This window comes from Rhipicephalus microplus, chromosome 5 (assembly GCF_043290135.1).
Source record: "Rhipicephalus microplus isolate Deutch F79 chromosome 5, USDA_Rmic, whole genome shotgun sequence".
NCBI classification, from domain to species: domain Eukaryota; kingdom Metazoa; phylum Arthropoda; class Arachnida; order Ixodida; family Ixodidae; genus Rhipicephalus; species Rhipicephalus microplus.
Window position 1 is genome coordinate 172,717,253 of NC_134704.1, and position 14,586 is coordinate 172,731,838.

The 14,586-nt window shown below is 45.8% G+C and overlaps 1 protein-coding gene across 2 annotated transcripts in view; it reads left to right on the top strand.

The window, feature by feature from the left end:
• LOC119173316 (uncharacterized) overlaps nucleotides 1-14,586 on the top strand; it is a 74,269-nt gene that overhangs the window by 21,152 nt on the left and 38,531 nt on the right. For both annotated transcript variants that reach the window (XM_075894465.1, XM_075894464.1), the window contains one exon: nucleotides 12,337-12,465. In XM_075894465.1, coding sequence (XP_075750580.1) covers nucleotides 12,346-12,465 — 120 coding nt within the window. In that variant the 5' untranslated portion in view covers nucleotides 12,337-12,345. The remainder of the gene's footprint in view (nucleotides 1-12,336; nucleotides 12,466-14,586) is intronic.

Consider the following 14,586-nt stretch of genomic DNA (forward strand, 5'->3'; position numbering starts at 1 on the left):
TTTTGCCTCCATCGAAATTCTGCGTGAGCAGACTTATTTTGCGTTGTGATGAAGACTTGAAGCCGGGGTCCCTTAAGTTAAACAAGATTAACACTAGCCTACGTGGTTCGTCCTTTGTCTTTTTCCGACGAGATGGGCGATTATGATTTTGCGAAAGTTGACTTCTCTTCAGTGACTCAAATGCTCATCGAGTCAAGTAGGAGCAGAAACGTATTCCACAAGATATAGATGATATTGACGCGTGTCTACATGTGGACGATAACGATGATGGGGCGTTTAGTGGGCACGAGGTAGTGGGCCTCTAGCTTCTCTCGAGGCTGAAAAAGACGATCTTGTGACTGAGCTGTCGAGGACACGCTGCTTTCGTCGTCCCAAGGTGTATCTGTGTTTTATTCGCGTTGTACCGCGACACTGGTGGAGGCGCTGGGCCGCAACCCTGTCTGATGCTCCACACGCCCGCTGGGAGCCGCTCATCGAATCCAAACGCATTGTCACCTGTAGAAACACCGGTGCATCGCTCCAGTCGACGGTTGCGAGGCCTCGCGCCAGAGCTGACTCACTCACCGGAACCTGCTAGGCACCGCACAGCTCAACCAATGGCCAACGCAAGCTCGCAACAGGCGCCCCAAGGCAGCTTTCCGACGCACCCATCTCAGGTGACCCTCTTTCAACCCCTCGTTCCCGATCGCTTTAGTGGCGGTGCCCATGAAGACGTTCACGATTGGCTTGACCACTATGAGCGTGTTGCCAAGGTAAATCATTGGTCAGAACAGGAAAAGCTTTCACGCGCCTATTTCTACCTTGACGACGGTGCTCGTACTTGGTATGAGAATAGAGAAGGCAATCTGTCAGCTTGGCCCGACTTTCGAGAGAAGTTCGTCGATACCTTCGCCAATATCGATAGAAGGGACCATGCGCAGCAGTTATTGGAGCTACGGGTTCAAAAACCCAACGAAACCGTTGCAATGTTTGCCGAGGACATGACTCGTCTCTTTCAACGAGCTAACCCGCAACGAGCTAACCCGCAACGAGCTAACCCGGAAGATAAAAAGTTGAGTTACATCATGCGCGGTGTCAAGGAGCAGCTTTTTGCCGGGCTACTGCGCAACCCTCCGACTACCGTGGTTGACTTCATTAAGGAGGCTACGGCTATCGAGCGGGCCCTTCATCAACGCTGCAGGCAATATGACCGCATGTCCTGCAATGTCCCAATCAATGCTATCGCCATGACGTCTGAGAGTCAGAGCTGCTTGCGAGACTTGATTAGGGAGTTAGTTCGCGAGGAACTGCAGAAGTTGCGGAATCCTGTTGCCGAAAATCCCATCGCATCGATCGCTGAAGTCGTACGCGATGAAATCCACCAAGCGTTGTCTACGGCTAGTCCTGATTCTCAGCAGCGTCCTATGAGCTACGCTGCCGCTCTCCGACGTCCACCACCCGCTATGCCGACGCCGTACCACCAGGTGCCGATGGCCCCTTCGTATCCGCCGCAAGAGCAGACACTGCATCAACCACCTACGCTACAGCCATACAACCAGCCATCCACAGCCACCCCATGGGCATCGACGCGTCCACCGACCCGGAAAAAAGATGCATGGCACACCGTGGACAGGCGTCCACTATGCTTTCACTGCGGGGGTGCAGGACATATTGCCCGTCATTGCTGGCATCGAGGGGATTCATTCCGTCCTCAACGACCTTGGTTTGACGGTCGACGTGCCAATGACGAATACACTCCGCGCCGTGACGACACTTCTTTCTATGGAGCCCGTTATCACTTTGAGGACGGCTCTACCACTGCAGAGAAGGCAATGCCTGCTCACCCTCCTGGTCCGAGACGTCAGTCCCGCTCTCCGTTCCCCGCGCGTTCGCCTTTGTCGCACCACCACACCTATGCGAACCTTAATACAAGAAGGTCACCTAGCCCGCGCCGGGGAAACTGAGAGCGGCGACCTCCGGGGGCAAGGTTGCAGGCCATAAAGATAACGACAAGAAGCCCCCACAGCACGACGCCATACAGCCGATAAGCCGTGAAAACGATGAAATTGTGACTGCTGACCTTAGTGTTCTTCTCGACGGCCAGAAAGTGACAGCTTTAGTCGACACTGGTGCCGACTTCTCCATTATAAGTCAGGACCTCGCCGACAGCCTCAGAAAAGTGAAGACGCCGTGGACAGGCCCTCATATAAGAACAGCAGGAGGCCAGTTATTGATGCCCTCGGGAAGATGTACCGCAAGAATTGACATCGGAGGTTCTCCTTTCACTGCGTCGTTCGTCGTTATCGCCGCATGCTGCAGAGACGTAATTCTCGGCATGGACTTTTTACGGGAATATGGTGCCGTCATCAACATACCAAAGAGCTTGATTACGTTTTGGAACAGTTCGGGCTTACCCAATTCCCCAGAGGCGCGACCAAAACAACTGCGTCTTACTGATGACGATGTGGTTCTCCCTCCGAAGTCATGCACGCTTGTTTCTGTGGCCGCCGCTGCTCAGTTTGACGCCGAAGGAGTTGCGGACCGAATTAGCTCGCTGCTCTTCACCCACGGTATTTCTGTCGCACGAGGTATCGTCAGAGTTGCTGCTGGACGTACGAACTTGCTGCTGACCAATTTTAGTGCTGAGCGCCGGCAGCTTCCTAAAGGCACGGCAGTCGCTTACTTCGACGATGTCATAGATGCCGAAGGCTGCTTGGCGGTAGTCGACGAGTCGCTAAATCTTGATTCAGCGCCTGTTCTGGACGTTAGCATTACTTTGCCAAAAGACGACCGACGCAGACTCCTTGAGTTACTGGCCAAATTTCAAGACTGCTTTTCGACAACATCAAGAGTTGGCCGCACGCCTCTAACCAGGCATCGAATAATTACCGAGGAAACGGCGAGACCTATTCACCAGAACCCTTATCGCGTGGCTCCAAAAGAACGTGAAGCGATACAACAGCAGGTAGACAGAATGCTTGAAGATGACGTCATTCAGCCTTCACAGAGCCCCTGGGCGTCGCCTGTAGTCCTCGTTAAGAAAAAGGACGGCAGCCTGCGCTTCTGTGTGGATTACCGGAAGCTAAATCAGGTGACCAAGAAAGACGTGTATCCACTACCGCGTATAGACGACTCTCTCGACAGACTTCGACATGCTCGATACTTCTCTTCAATGGACTTGCGGAGTGGATATTGGCAAATCGAGGTGGACCCGAGAGACCGCGAGAAGACCGCTTTTGTGACACCAGATGGGTTATATGAATTTAAGGTCTTGCCATTCGGTTTGTGCTCAGCCCCTGCTACCTTTCAAAGACTCATGGATACCGTGCTTTCTGGGTTGAAGTGGAAAACATGCTTAGTATATCTGGACGACGTCATAGTGTTTTCCGCGACGTTTGACGAGCACCTTGAAAGACTTGAGGTGGTCTTACGAGCCATACAGTCCGCGGGCCTGACGTTGAAGCCTGAGAAGTGCCATTTTTGCTACGAAGAGCTGCGATTTCTTGGTCATGTCGTCAGTCATGCTGGTATTCGTCCCGATCATGAAAAAATCGCAGCCGTAGACCAGTTTCCTATGCCGACCGATAAAAAGGCTGTCAGGCGCTTTCTCGGCCTCTGCGCGTATTATCGACGATTTATCGCGGACTTCGCACGCATAGCATCACCACTAACTCGCCTAACAAGAGAAGACGTCACCTTTCAGTGGAAGAACGAAGAGGAAGCTGCTTTTAACGATCTTCGCCAGCGACTACAAACACCCCCAGTCCTTGCCCACTTCGACGAGAGAGCCCCTACGATGCTTCACACCGATGCTAGCAATGTTGGTCTGGGAGCTGTGCTTGTGCAGCAGCAAGATGGCGCAGAAAGGGTAATCGCTTACGCAAGCAGAACGTTAACACGTGCTGAGGCTAATTACTCCACGACTGAGAAGGAATGTCTCGCCGTGGTATGGGCGGTTACGAAATTTCGTCCGTATTTATATGACCGCCCCTTCAAAGTAATTAGCGACCACCACTCACTGTGTTGGTTAACTAATCTTGAAGACCCTACCGGCCGATTAGCGCGTTGGAGTCTCAGGCTGCAGGAATTCGACATGGCAGTTGTACATAAGTCAGGGAAGCGACATATGGACGCCGACTGTTTGTCCCGTTCACCCATTAAGTCGGCAACCCTACCCGAGGAGGAGGAAACATCATTTCTCGGTGTCCTTGACACGACCACCATTGCGCAGCAACAACGAGACGACGCTGAGTTGCTTGGCTTAATTACCTACTTGGATGGCAGATCTCGGAAGGCGCCAAGAGTTTTCGCAAGAGCGTTGTCATCATTTTGTTTACGTGGCGGAGTACTCTATAAAAGAAATTTTTCGTCGACGGGATCTGCCTATCTGCTCGTCATCTGCACGCCGACACGTTTACAGAACGCGCAGAAGAAGCTAGGCAACTTGCACGTTTACGGATCAGCCAGCAGCAAGACTACGATGCAGGCCGCTACAATACTCACCGCAGAACAGTCGTATACCAAACTGGCGACAAAGTATGGGTCTGGACGCCCATACAAAAACGAGGACTTTCTGAAAAACTCTTAAGAAGATACTTTGGACCGTACCTAGTTGTGCGACGACTGAGCGATGTCACTTACGAAGTTGTTCCCGACTGTTCGTATAGTACAAGGCGTCGCCAGCACCATCCTGAACTCGTTCACGTAGTCCGCATGAAACCCTACGTCAGCGAGTGATTGCATGATACTTTAATTTAGAAAAAAAACTGCATTACAGACTGCGCATCGGGGCGATGCTCTTTGGGAGAGAGGCAAATGACGCGTGTCTACATGTGGACGATAACAATGATGGGGTATTTAGCGGGCACGAGGTAGTGGGCCTCTAGTTTCTCTCGAGGCTGAAAAAGACGATCTTGTGACTGAGCTGTCGAGGACATGCTGATTTCGTCGTCCCAAGGTGTATCTGTGTTTTATTCGCGTTGTACCGCGACAATATCAAGAAATTTGATGAAGGTGTCAATTCTAGGTTTGATGCTTTGGAGATTCGTGTCTCCTCATTTGAATGGCTTCCCTCATGCATACCTAGCGGTAATAATGTAAACAGAGATATCCAGCAGTTACAAATTAAGATCAATCAAGTACTATGCGTAGTAATGTAGAATACGGATATCACCATAATAACTTGCTGCTGCATGATCTCACTGAGACACAGGATGAATCCTCCTACTTTGTTCTGTCTAACCATTTGAAGTGGTACAAAATAAATTACCCGAATATTGAAAGGTGCCACAGGATGGGACATCGGCAAGCCGGTCGACCACGTCCCATTATCATAAAGTTGCTCGGTTATTGCGAGATAACACTTGTTCTTAAAACTTCTAAAAACCTAAAGGCTCAGACTTTGGTATTTTCGGATACTATTGATCGCACGTAAGCACCCCCAAAAAGAAGATATTGGAAGAAGCAAAATCCTTTTGACATAATGCCTCTAGTGTACTCTTGAGCTTTGATTATGTGTTTATAGATCAAGAGATGAAGTTGGTTACAACTGGAAGGATGACACTAATACGCTCGTTAGGATTGATTCTCCGCCAGAAAACGCCCCTTCCAACTCCACTACTAATGCTCCTTGACACCTCTGGAACGATCATAACGAAACGCCGCGCATCTTAAATGTTAACGCCACAAGCCTGTAGTGAACAAGTGTCGAATTTTTCTTTAACTTATCCCGACCCAATCACCGCATAAAGCTGAGGTAACGGAAACTTGGTTGACTGAGTATATATACAGGGTGTCCCAGGTAACTTTAACCAGAGTTTAAAAATAAGCCAGGACACGTAATTACGACGCGACTAAATGCATGTTAATGAACTACGCAGCGTGGATGACGCCCACAAGAATGTAAGATAACGAGTTTTTGCTTATTTTTGACAAGTGACCTCAAACTCACTCGACAAGACGTAGCCAGTTCAGTGCCAGTTGAAGCCGATCCCTTTATCATTGACGTCATATGTGACGTTTACCTTGGATCGCGTGACCCCGAGCTGTTGAGGTGCAAATAGACTCTCCCTCGCGCTTCAATCGCAGCTCCCAGAACTCCTCATGCCGATGTCACTGGCAATAGCTTCTGAACTGGTTTTCGCCCAAACATTCGCGACCTGTTTGAATTGATCTTCGTGGGGCATCGAACAAGCGACCTCTCAATTCGCCACGCGCAGCGCTAACCACTCTGCCACGAAGCACACAGGGTCAGGTAACATCAAATATGCTGAAAGATGGAGGACAGATTGTGTTAGAAAAACTAGCCACCCTGTTTACGAGGTGTATCCTGACGGGAAGAGTGCCAGAGCCCTGGAAGAATGCTAACATCATCTTAATACATAAGAAAGGAGATGAAAAGAACTTGAAGAATTACAGGCCGATCAGCTTGCTCTCTGTAGTATACAAGCTATTTACAAAGGTAATTGCTCACAGAGTAAAGAAAGTATTGGAATTCAATCAACCAAAGGAACAAGCACGATTTCGAACAGGCTACCAAACAATCGACCACATTATTACTTTCAATCAGGTAATAAAGAAATGCTCAGAATATAACCAATCACTATACATAACCTTCATAGATTACGAGAAGGCGTTTGATTCGGTAGAAATATCAGCCGTCATGCAGACACTGCGGAATCAGGGCGTCGATCAAGTATATATAAACATCCTGGAAGAAATCTAGAGGGGATCAAGTGCTACCATAGTGCTTCATAAAGAAAGCAACAGAATACCAATCAAGAAGGGTGTAAGGCAGGGGGAAACAATCTCCCCAATGCTATTTACCGTGTGCTTACAGGAGGTTTTCAGAAGCCTAGAATGTGAACAGTTAGGGATAAGAGTTAATGGAGAGTACCTTAGTAACCTGCGCTTCGCCGATGACATTTCATTGCTGAGTAACTCAGGGGACGAATTGCAACTCAGGAGTTAGACAAGGAGAGCAGAAAGGTTGGTCTTAAAATTAATATACAGAAAATGAAAGTAATGTACAACAACCTCGGAAAAGAGCAGCGCTTCGAGATAGGTAATAGTGCACTTCAAGTTGCAAAGGACTATGTCTACTTAGGGCAGGTAATAACCGCGGAGCCAAACCACGAGATTGAAGTAACTAGAAGAATAAGAATGGACTGGAGCACATCTGGCAAGCACTCTCAAATTATGACAGCTAGATTGCCACTATCCCTCAAGAGGAACCTATATAACAGTTGTATTTTGCCGGTGCTTAGCTATGGAGCAGAGACCTGGAGACTTACAAAGAGGGTTCAGCTTAAATTGAGGACGACGCAGCGAGCAATGAAAAGAAAAATGGTAGGTGTTACCTTAAGAGACAAGAAGAGAGCAGAGTGGATTAGGGAACAAACGGCGGTTAAGAATATTATAGTCGAAATCAAGAATAGATAATGTACATGGGCCGAGCATGTAGCGCGTAGACAGGATAACCGCTGGTCATTAAGGGTAACTAACTGGATTTCCAGAGAAGGTAAGCGGGTTAGGGGGAGACAGAAGGTTAGGTGGGCAGATGAGGTTAAGAAGTTTGCGGGTAAAAATTGGCAGCAGCAAGCACAGGGCCGGGTTAACTGGCGGAACATGGGAGACGCCTTTGTCCTGCAGTGGACGTTGTCAGGCTGATGATGATGATGAAATGCATGTTGCTCACTGTTGCCTGAAGTTAGACTATTTTTTTGTGTTCTCAAATATTGTTTTATTAGATATGTTTAATTAACTAACTTTTTAAGAAACGAAGATAAAAATTCCAATAAGGAATTTGTAGATTGGTTTGCAAAATGTCCGATTAGACAGTTTTGAACTTTATATCTGTTAGCTATTAGTGTCTTTCTGCTAATTACAAATGGCCGCGAATTAAAAAAAAATATGATGTGACAAACCCGCTCAAGCGCCAGTGCGCACAATGATTCTAGTGCTCCCTAACGTTCCGCGTAAAAGCAATTGCCCGATTGTGCTGTCTCGGCAGGGGTGCAACGATGGTGGTGGCTTCACGATGAAAACGTTTTGCTATGGGCCACAAAAGTGTAACCACTGTGACTGCTTATTGCTGTCATGAACTTGTGCGATTGATGATTTGATTGATATGTGAGGTTCAACGTACCAAAATTGCCGTTTTAATATGAGAGACGCCGTAGTGGAGGGCCCGAAAAATTTTGACCTCCTGGGGTTCTTTAACGTGCTCGAAAATTTAAGCACACAGGCCTGCAACATTTCCGCCTCTATCAGAAATGCAACCGCCGCAGCCGGAATTCGATCCCGCGACCTGCGGGTCAGCAGTCGAGTACCTTAGCCACTAGACCACCGCGGCGGGGTAACTGGTGCGAGGGAAGTGTGTTGTTCTTACGCGGAACGTTAGGAAGCACTGACATTATCGTGCGCACTGACACGCTAGCGGGTTTGTCACGTGGTAATTTTTTGTATTTCTTGAGCATTTGTAATTAGCAGAAAAACACTGATGCTTAAGAGATATAAAGTTCAAAACAATCTATTTTGACGTTTCGCAAACTGATCTACCACTTTCTCATTCAAATTTTTTATCCATACTTGTTCCTTCAAATGTTAGTTATTTAAACAGATCTAATTATACAATATTTTAGAACATCAAAAATAGTCTGACTTACTCCAGGCAACGATGAGCAACATGCATTTGGTCGCGTCGTAATTACGTGTCCCAATAAATTTTTTAACTCTGGCTAAAGCTGCGTGGGACACCCTGTATATGGCAGCGAAATAACGTCTGCAGGTTTCACAGTCATCACAACTGACAGACGTCATGGCAGACTATTTTTACGGTCTGATCTTAAATGTTTAGATATCTCCAGTCCATCTTAAACAGAATCTGTTTGGTGTAAGACATTTTTCGGAAGTATTTCCACAGTACTTGGCGTGGTGTGCCGCTGCTCATCTGCATCAAACATAGTTCAGCTGCTCACTTCAACAACTTCCATGCACGAGCTTTTGTTTAATTCCAGCCTGATCTGTCATTTCAACACTTCTGGAATTTTATGAATATCTCTTTCGCTTACAGGCTTTTTATGGCATAAAAATCAGCAAAGTTCTGTAAGATTTTCCGCTAGATTTTCATTTAGAACAGATTGTTGAAACTATTACTTGAGGAGACGCAGTATTATATTTAGTTTTGTTGGTCCTATGCTCTTAGACAATGGTCTTGAATGCAAACTTTCCGATAGTATCTCGGGCCACAAGGAAATTCTAGGAACTATGGTTGTTCTTGTGCGTAGCAACCATTGTGTTTACGTTACATTTACCGATTTTTGACGAGTCGACGATGCGTCTGTAATTGATCTTTTGTCTGGGTATTTTATTGTTGTCGGAAGCCTCAACGAATGCAATGATGTGATAGGCATGGTGACTTTCTTTGAAAAGGATGCGGGAACTCCTATTCAGCACTTTGTCCAATCAAAAACAGAAATGGAAACCCCCCAACTTCTCTGGACATCGCGTGACGTACTTCACCTGTCGCGTCATGATGCCAGTCTGTGGCGTCTAAAATGAAACGGTGAACTTCTTAGTATACAAGATTTGAACCTTGACAAAGAAGGACTTCGGATCAAAATGATTCTTCAAAGGAGGTGTTTCGAATTAATTTCGATCCAAAGTAATTATTTGGCAAGGTTCAATGAGTGTATTTCAGGGGGCTCACTGTAACACTCCAATGTTACGTTGCAAGATTTATTGAAAAGCAACCTTAAAAAATTTAGGGCATCTGTTGTACCCACCTCAGCTGCGACAAATAAAGTTGTTACAGATAATGTCCCCTGTAGTTACCCGCTAACTGTTTCGAATGCGTTCAATGAATACTTTCAATTCGTATTCACAAGTGACAACCTAAATATCCCTCGCTTTCTTAACGGCTCAAATAACTCAATCAGTAACGTTTCAGTGTCTGTCAACGAGGTTATGAACTGAATTTTCAACTTAGGAAATAAAAATCTCTTCTTTCTGATGTCGTTTCTAAATAATACTTATTGTGATATTCTTCATAAATATCGTGAGAAGACCAGTTGCCATTTGACCGTATTTGGAGTGGTTCTAAGAGAGAAAGGATGAGAAAAGTGAGCCCCGTAACTGTCTGTATCACGGTGCGACACCTCAAAAGTAGCTCACCAGGAATGGGGGTGAGGAGGAGTTAAAAAATATGATTAAATGTATATACATATATATATATAGAGATATATGCGCTAAGCCAACGAGTGAGGTCATATAGAGGGGATAGGAGGGATAGGGAAGATGGAAACACGGTGACAGGAGCCCGAGGACGGGGCACCACTTGCGAGAGCTCTTGTCGGCGTCAGGAGATGGCATAGGGCAAGCCCAGTAGGTCAGAGCTACGCTTACGTCGGAGGTCGGCGTCAGGAGATGATGTACAGGGCCAGCCCAGACGGCGAGATCTACGCTGACGTCGGAAATCGCGAGGGCACAACCGGTCGGCACGGAATCCAGCGAGCGAGTCCAGTTCCAGATCGTATTTTTTCAAAAGTCCCTAACCTCCTCGACTGTTTTTGTAATCTGGACATTAGCCAAATTCTTGCTACGAATAAATCTGGCAGCAACCAGTCTCCAATAAATTATCGCCCGATTTTATTAACATTTCACTCATGCGAACTTTTAGAGAGCATACTCTTTAAGCATATCATGGCGTTTTTTAAAAACGGTAACTTCCTCACTAATGCTCAGCATGGTTTTGGTTAAGGTTGCTCTACAATAGCTCAACTTCTCACACGGCGGAAGTGTGGCAGCTTGGGCTAGTCGGTATGGCATGACGATAGTTATAGCGCGAGAACAAAACGACGACACAGAGACAAGAAAGACACGAAAGACACGAGCGCTCGTGTCTTTCGTGTCCTTCTTGTCTCTGTGTCGTCGTTTTGTTCTCGCGCTATAACTATCGTCTCACACGGCATTTCACATGCTCTAGACTTCGGTTACCAAACTGATGCTATTTTCATCGACTTTTCGAAGGCATTCGACAATGTTACACATTGCAAACTTTCGCATAAAACTACACTGTTCTTAGCAATCACGTTTTGGTTGACTAAAGTGCTAGCTTTTTAAATAACTATTTCCAGTATGTTTTTTTGAGTTGCTCAAACTCGCCTGTTCTGAATGTGTCCAGGACCGAGCCCCTCAGGGCTCGGTCCTGGACACTATGTGTCGGCTGAATACCGCCTTTACGCTGACGACTGTGTACTGTATTGTTTAATTATAACAACTATGATCAAATTCTACATAATCACTCTTCTGCACAGTTTTGCGGTTGGTGCCGCACATGGCAAATGAGCATTAACTTTGTTACAACAATCACTCGTTCCTTCCACAAATACACCTCTGTTTTTTGGTTTGATTACTATTGAATGGCCTCTTTATGAAACAAGTGTTCAATTATAAGCACCTAGGCCTCATACTCACAGCCAACATATCTTGGTCTAAACATATCGAGTACACCTGCAATAAAGCTTAAAAAAATTCGGTCTATCTAAATTGTACAATAAAGAATTTTCCACGTGAAAAAAATTGCTCACATATAAATCGCTTATCCGTCTGATACTCGAATATACCTGCCTCGTATGGAATCCTCATAAAGCATCGCACATGATATACACTGAAATCGGTTCAATAGAAAGCCATTTGTTTCATTTTCCGCCGCTACGCCTGGAATTTATCACCCTCTCAGTTTGATACTTTGAGTCTGCAAACTTTGTACGAGCGATGCGACTTCTAATGTCTAAAGTTGCTGCATATTCTTGTTATTATCCATGCAAAACATGAACGAATATTTGTGCCCCAATAATTTGAAATCCACTAGGACTAGTCACAAACTCAATGTCGCTGCATTGCGTACACGTACTCACCTATTTAAATTCAGCTTCTTTCCGTACACTGTAGAAAAATAGAATATTGCACTTTGGTCAACCAGATCATTGCCTTTAGATGATTTTTTGAACGAACATTTTAGATCTCGCATTGTTTATTAGGAGTGTTATTCTAGTTTTTTTCTTTGTTTTAGTTTTTCTTTTTCTTGCAATGTTGCGTTGCCTTTCTGCTTCTGTGCTGATGTTGAAAAAAATAATACTCCTGCGATAACCGAAGTAAGGCTGCAGTATGTAGAAGTAAACATAAATAAATAAAATAAAATGCAACCACCATGGCCTGCATTCGATACCCTGACTGTTGGCTCAGTAGTCGGGCACCGTGGCTAGCGGGTTCAAAATGAGCCTGCCGTATATAATTGTCTAAGGTTTCTACCAGTTCAACTACAATATAATGTACTGGTATTTTTTCATAAAACAGGATCCAAAGATGAGACGTCTTTCAGGGCATGCACTTCTAGTCCTGTGCTGCTGCAGCGTGGCACTTGGAAAGCTTGGAGCTCCAGGAGGTGCACGAAAATTACACCACAACGTCACAGACAGCTTTAAGGTAAATTATTATTGCACAAAAATGATACTTCTAACTGTAGACTGAAGTTTCACGAGAATCAAGCTACGGAATTGCGGCTGCGTATGCAGTGCGTAGTTCTGCACGTGTTCCTCCTGTTGAGTTGAAATGTGCAACACTCTTTCAAGCCATTGTACAGTAAGTCCAGTTTCGCTTTCTTCTCCAAGTTGTGCATGATATAGAGTCAGACGTCTGCGTACAATGGTAATCTTCAAATTATTATCGTTATCGCTTATCGTTATCTTTGTGGTACTCCAAGCGCTCCAGAAAAGATTTTTGCACCAGGATAGGATCTGTGAACCGATTGATTGATATGTGGGGTTTAACGTCCCAAAACCACTATATGATTATGAGAGACGCCGTAGTGGAGGGCTCCGGAAATGTAGACCACCTGGGGTTCTTTAACGTGCACCCAAATCTGAGCACACGGGCCTACAACATTTCCGCCTCCATCGGAAATGCAGCCGCCGCAGCCGGGATTCAAACCCGCGCCCTGCGGGTCAGCAGCCGAGTACCTTAGCCACTAGACCACCACGGCGGGGCGATCTGTGAACCGAAGTGAGACTTAATCTGTGTGACCCTGTTGTATGACGCAAAATTTGTGGTTCAAGTGGCTGAAATCATGGTTAGACATTACAAGTGCATAAAGCAAGTGTGACTTCTTGGTTTCTGCCTTTAAAGCTAACCTGGTGGTATTACGTGATTATACACATTATGCACCTGCCTTAGCATCTGTTGGGAATGACTCAGCGGATGTTGTAATATCGGTAGAAATATCTTCCCAAAGATTCTGATTTGTCGAGCCCGAACATTGCGGTGCCTCATACTGATAAACGTCAGGGAGAAGCAAAGATAATTAATTTGGGGGGTTTAACGTCCCAAAACCACCATATGATTATGACAGACGCTGTTTTGGAGGGCTCCTGAAATTTCGACCAACTGGGGTTCTTTAACGTGCACCCAAGTCTGAGCACACGGGCCTACAACATTTCCGCCTCCATCGGAAATGCAGCCGCCGCAGCCGGGATTCGATCCTGCGACCTGCGGGTCAGCAGTCGAGTACCTTAGCCACTAGGCCACCGCGGCGGGGCTTAAAAGGACAGGGAGGTTAGCCAGTTTTTAGACTACCTGGCTACCCTGTGCTGGAAAAGGGGATAAGGGGAAGAGGGGAAGAAAAGGTAACCAATAAGAGGTGCTGCAAAAAGAGAGAGAAGACAAAATACTGGGAAAGAGCAAAATAAATAAATAATATACGACACTAAAACCTGTATTTAAAGGCAGTTGTCTGCAAGAAATGTAAGAAAGCTTTCAAAGATTTCTGTGCTGAATATGGGTTTGGCCAATAACCCAGAAGCCTTTATTCCAACAATAGGCGATCATCTAGTCTATTCAGAACTTCGGTGAGTTTTTGTCTTGGCACGCTGAGACGGGTACACTGCCATTGCGATTGTTTGTTCGGTGCCGCAGTTATCACTCTAGACGAATAAACGTCAGGGCTCTCTTATAGTGGAAAGCGCGGGAAGTCTAAGTGACAATTACCAATAACTGAAATGCGGTGCTGCCACGTACCAAGGGCTCAACAGTTCTTGAAGTTGTCGAAGGATCTTCTATAGACGCGCAAAAACCTTTATTATAAGTCTGTTCTCACGAAGTCTTTTCCACCACGTACGTGTAGTTTAACAATCACCAATATTATTATAATTGGGACACTGTTATGACATAATGTCGATTTGACCAGGCACCATGTTTCGTCATTGTCGTGCTAAAAGTAAAAAGTCAGAGCTTCACCGCAAAGTTGAAGCAATGAATGCAATAGCAAACAGGTTGTAAGGTTATACGACATAAGGCTGGCAGCTAACTCTTTTGGATACCGATCTCACGAAACATCACAAAACGCTGTTTTGAGAGAATACGACCGCTCGAGGGACACTCTTGGTACGTTCTATTCGCGTTGAGAGTGCAGCACGTAGACTATGAGACTATGACTATGAGAGACTATGACTATGAGAACTATAGCTGCGACTATGAGAGCATTTTCTGAACACTCTTTGGGTAACTGCTACAGGCACACTTGCTGGGTGCTCACTATGCCATAAATAATTA